The 4,062-nt window shown below is 24.9% G+C and overlaps 2 protein-coding genes across 2 annotated transcripts; both read right to left on the reverse strand.

The window, feature by feature from the left end:
• Nucleotides 1-63: 63 nt before the first annotated feature.
• Nucleotides 64-1,456, reverse strand: ENU1_033240 (histone deacetylase, putative; the record flags this gene model as incomplete). Its single annotated transcript, XM_008857358.1, has 2 exons — nucleotides 64-1,269; nucleotides 1,316-1,456. 2 exons carry the CDS (start codon nucleotides 1,454-1,456, stop codon nucleotides 64-66), a joined length of 1,347 nt encoding a protein of 448 aa, XP_008855580.1.
• An 834-nt stretch (nucleotides 1,457-2,290) lies between these two features.
• ENU1_033250 (DENN (AEX-3) domain containing protein) lies at nucleotides 2,291-3,484 on the reverse strand (the record flags this gene model as incomplete). The annotated part of the gene is made up of 1 exon (XM_008857359.1): nucleotides 2,291-3,484. One exon carries the CDS (start codon nucleotides 3,482-3,484, stop codon nucleotides 2,291-2,293), a length of 1,194 nt encoding a protein of 397 aa, XP_008855581.1.
• Nucleotides 3,485-4,062: the final 578 nt, after the last annotated feature.

Consider the following 4,062-nt stretch of genomic DNA (forward strand, 5'->3'; position numbering starts at 1 on the left):
AAAAAAAAAAAACCAAAAATCAATTTATTATGTCATAAAGTTTTTACACATCGTTTTTTTTCTTTATTCAAATTCTTTGAAATTTTCAGTACAGAATAATTTACTTTTTGGATAAATTGGTAATGGTTCAGTGTACATCTTTATTACTTCATCTGAGTCTATGTTTAATGGTATGTCTCTAATAAATCCATTAGAAACATCATTAAAATCTTGTTGGTCTTCATCTATTTCCATTTCTATTGTATGTTCATCAATACGAGGTGGATTAGTAAATTGAACAATAGGTAAATTAGAATTTCCTACTTCTTCAAGAATTGCCATTACTTTATTTAATATATCTTCAATATAATTTCTACTATTACAATTTTTCATTTGTGGATTTGTAGAAATAGTGATTTTCATATCAGGAACATAATATTCTAAATAATCATTAATTGGAATTTGATCAGGAATATTTAAATCACAAGCTGCTGCTGTTTCATAACACCAACATCTTGCAGTATTAGATACAGTATATCCACCACCTCCAACAAGAATCATTGGAAGTCCAAACTTTTTAACATATTTCATACAATCACAATGTCCTTGAATTGATAAATTAAAAAATCCTAATCTATCTCCATTTAAACTATCTGCTCCACATTGCATTACAACTACACTTGGTTGAAAAACTTCCATAATTCTATCTATTATTGGATAAAATAATCTATGATATCCTTCATCATTAATTCCATCTTTTAATGGTACATTAATACTATAATTCTTACCTTCATCAATTCCAACTTCATCTACATCTCCTGTTCCAGGAAAATAATTATCTCCATATTTATGTAATGAAAATGTCATTACTCTATTTGTAGCTTTAAATGCTTCTTCAACTCCATCTCCATGATGATGATCAATATCAATATAAAGTACTCTTGAATGAACTTTAAGTAATTCTAATATAGCACATACAATATCATTAATATAACAAAACCCTGATGCTTGTGACTTCTTTGCATGATGTAATCCTCCTGACCAATTTACACAAATATCTGCTGCTCTTTCATTAATTTTCATAGCACATCCTAATGAACTTCCTACAACTGTTTGAACAAATGGATATAATCCTTCAAAAACTGGACAATCATCTGTAAAATTAAATTCTTCTAATGACTTTTTAAAATGAGGTTGTAATGCCATTTCTGGTGTAACTCTTTGTAAAAAATCAATATATTCTTTAGAATGGAACATTTCCATTTGTTCATTTGTTGCTCTCCATGGTTTCTATTTCATTAATTTCTTTTTTTATTTCTTTTAATAAAGACCAAACATAAATATTTAGTCGTTTGTATATTCCATATTCCATAATTAAGTGATGTACTAATTTATTTCTTAATGGTTTCATTGGATGTCCAAATCCATAATCAAATTCTCCAACATTTTGATCATAGAAATAACATACTCGACTCATGGATTCTTTATTTCTTGTTTTTTAGTTCATTTCCTTTTTTCTCTTCATTTTTCATTACTTCTACCATTTCTTTATTTTACTATTCTTTTAAAAACTCTTTCACTTTCTTTTTTCATTCCATTAATAAATTCTTTATGAAAAAGTCAAAACCCTTAAATTTTTATCTTTTCTTCTTTTCTTCTTATCCTCTCCTATTGTCTTGTTGTTTCCACACACCTTTTCTTCTTGATTTTTCATTCTCAACTCTTGTCTCCATCAATTATTGACTTTTCTATCTCTTCCTTCTCATTTGACAAGTTACATCATGACAATCATTCTTTTCTTTCTTCATGTACAAAACAACTCAACAAATTGGAAAACAACAAACAAATAATGAAGTGTAGAATGACAATAATTTACGAAGTAATAAGAAACAAGTGAATATTATGTTTTGATTGATATAAAAGAAGGAGGTTCTAAAATATTATCAGAAGATAAATCGAAGAAGAAATAGAAATAATAATTAAATCTCAGGATAATTGATTTGGTAATGATGTGTTAGTCACAATATTACAAGAGATATAAAATATAAATGAAATGACTTTTAGATAAGACTCATCATTTTCTATCAAGAACATGAAAAAAGAGTCAAAAACATCAGAAGACATTCCTAATAATAAACAATAAACAAAAATAATAATACACTCAATTTGTTAATAATTAATCACTCATTTTTATTTTAACTTTGATTAAAAGAAAATGAAAGATAAAAAATCTAGAGATTGTTATTAGATGAGATAAATGGAAAGAAAGATTTAAATGTGGATTGTTAAGTTAATATAAATCTACAAATCTTTATAATAAATTAAACAGTTGTTGATTTTCTTTTGTTGGAGTAATAAGAGTGGCATTATCAACATCAATAAGTTCTTCTTTGTTAAACCATGAAAGTAAAGAAGGTTTTCTTTTCAATTTAATACCTTCACTTTTATATTTTTGTTCAGTCTCAAGAACAAATTGATCAAATGCAGCAGTTTTACTAAACATTTCAATGAATTTTCTTTCTTCTCCAAGGAAGAAATAATCTTTATAAAATTCTTTTACATTATATTCAGTGTTTGTTTCTATCATTGAACGAATTCTCATTTCAATGTCTTTAATAAAACAATTCATTAGTTCATTAAAAGCCTTTTTAATTATTGGATTTTTATCATCTATTGTTTCAGAGTGTGAATAAATTGGTTTTAATGAATTGGTAATTGAATTTATCCATTTACTTGGAATTAATTCATAATCAGACTTAATTATTGTTGAGTCAGTACTCTTGATAATTCCTTTATCAATGTCAACAAAAACAATAATATCAAATAAATCAATAATTTCCATAATTGATGGATCTACTCCAATAATAAATGGTGTTGGTGTTTCTGTTAATTCAGTATATTTGATTGGAAGAAATGGAACAAGTAAATGTTGCCATTTTAAAGGTGAAAATATTTCTAATAATGAAACAATAAATTCTGATATTTTTTGTGCTGAATTTGATTGAATAATAATTCTTCTTTCATTTAATATTGATGAAAATAACATCATTAGTTGAGTTATAGGAAGACAAAGTAACGATGAAAGACATCCAGAAGAAGGTTGGTTTATTGGTTGTGGTAATTGAGAATGAAATGAAAATAAAGGATAATTTAATTGGTTTAATGTTGGTAGTGGAATTAAATGATGGAGTGAAGATAAGAACAAAACTCTTTGAGGTGAAGGGAGTTGAATGAGATGAAGGAGAATATTTATGAATAGTGACCAATGGAGATACTGTGAAGTAAGAATAAATGTACATTCATCTGTTTGTTTTACATAACAAAACATTTGTTGTTGAGAATCTATACAAAGAAATGAACTATGAAGATAAGATGGTGCAATAGGAAAAAAGAATCTAAAGAAATTTTTATCTATTTGGTGTTTAAAAGGAAAACTTTGAATAGGAAGTTCTGTGTGATTGTCAATTTCAAAGAATGAGACAACCAATGGATATTCTTGATTCATTAATTTCTATAAAATGAAAATTTAGTTTTTTTTTGTTTTTTAATTTATGTTTTTTTTTTCTTTTCTTTCATTTAATTTTGACTTTTTAAATTTAATTATTACTTCATAAATTATTCTAAATTATATTAATTTTATGTAATTTATTTCTTATTCAATTTTATTGAAATATAGAGTTTATTTAATAATGAACTATTAATTATTCTTGAAACAAATACATTTGAAGATTTTTATTGAATATTTTTCTTTTTTCATATCGTTATTATTATCATTTTCTTTTTCTTCATTTGTCTTGTGTATTTTTATATTTTTACAATAATAATTGTAAGAATAGACACATTATTTTTATTAATTTACACTCTTATTGAGTTTGTTAATAACTAAACTCATTATATCTTTTATCTTATCTTTACTAACTCAATATCCCTTTGTTGTGTTTATGAAAAATAATCAAATTTCATTTAAGGATTTGTTTTATATTAGATAAAGTTGATTTTATTGGACTTTATTTGTTTTTGTTTCTTTCAGTCTATCCACCACATTAACCAATTGTTAAATCAAAATAATCTTATTCAAATGGC

Source organism: Entamoeba nuttalli, assembly GCF_000257125.1.
Source record: "Entamoeba nuttalli P19 unplaced genomic scaffold asmbl_2579, whole genome shotgun sequence".
NCBI classification, from domain to species: domain Eukaryota; phylum Evosea; order Mastigamoebida; family Endamoebidae; genus Entamoeba; species Entamoeba nuttalli.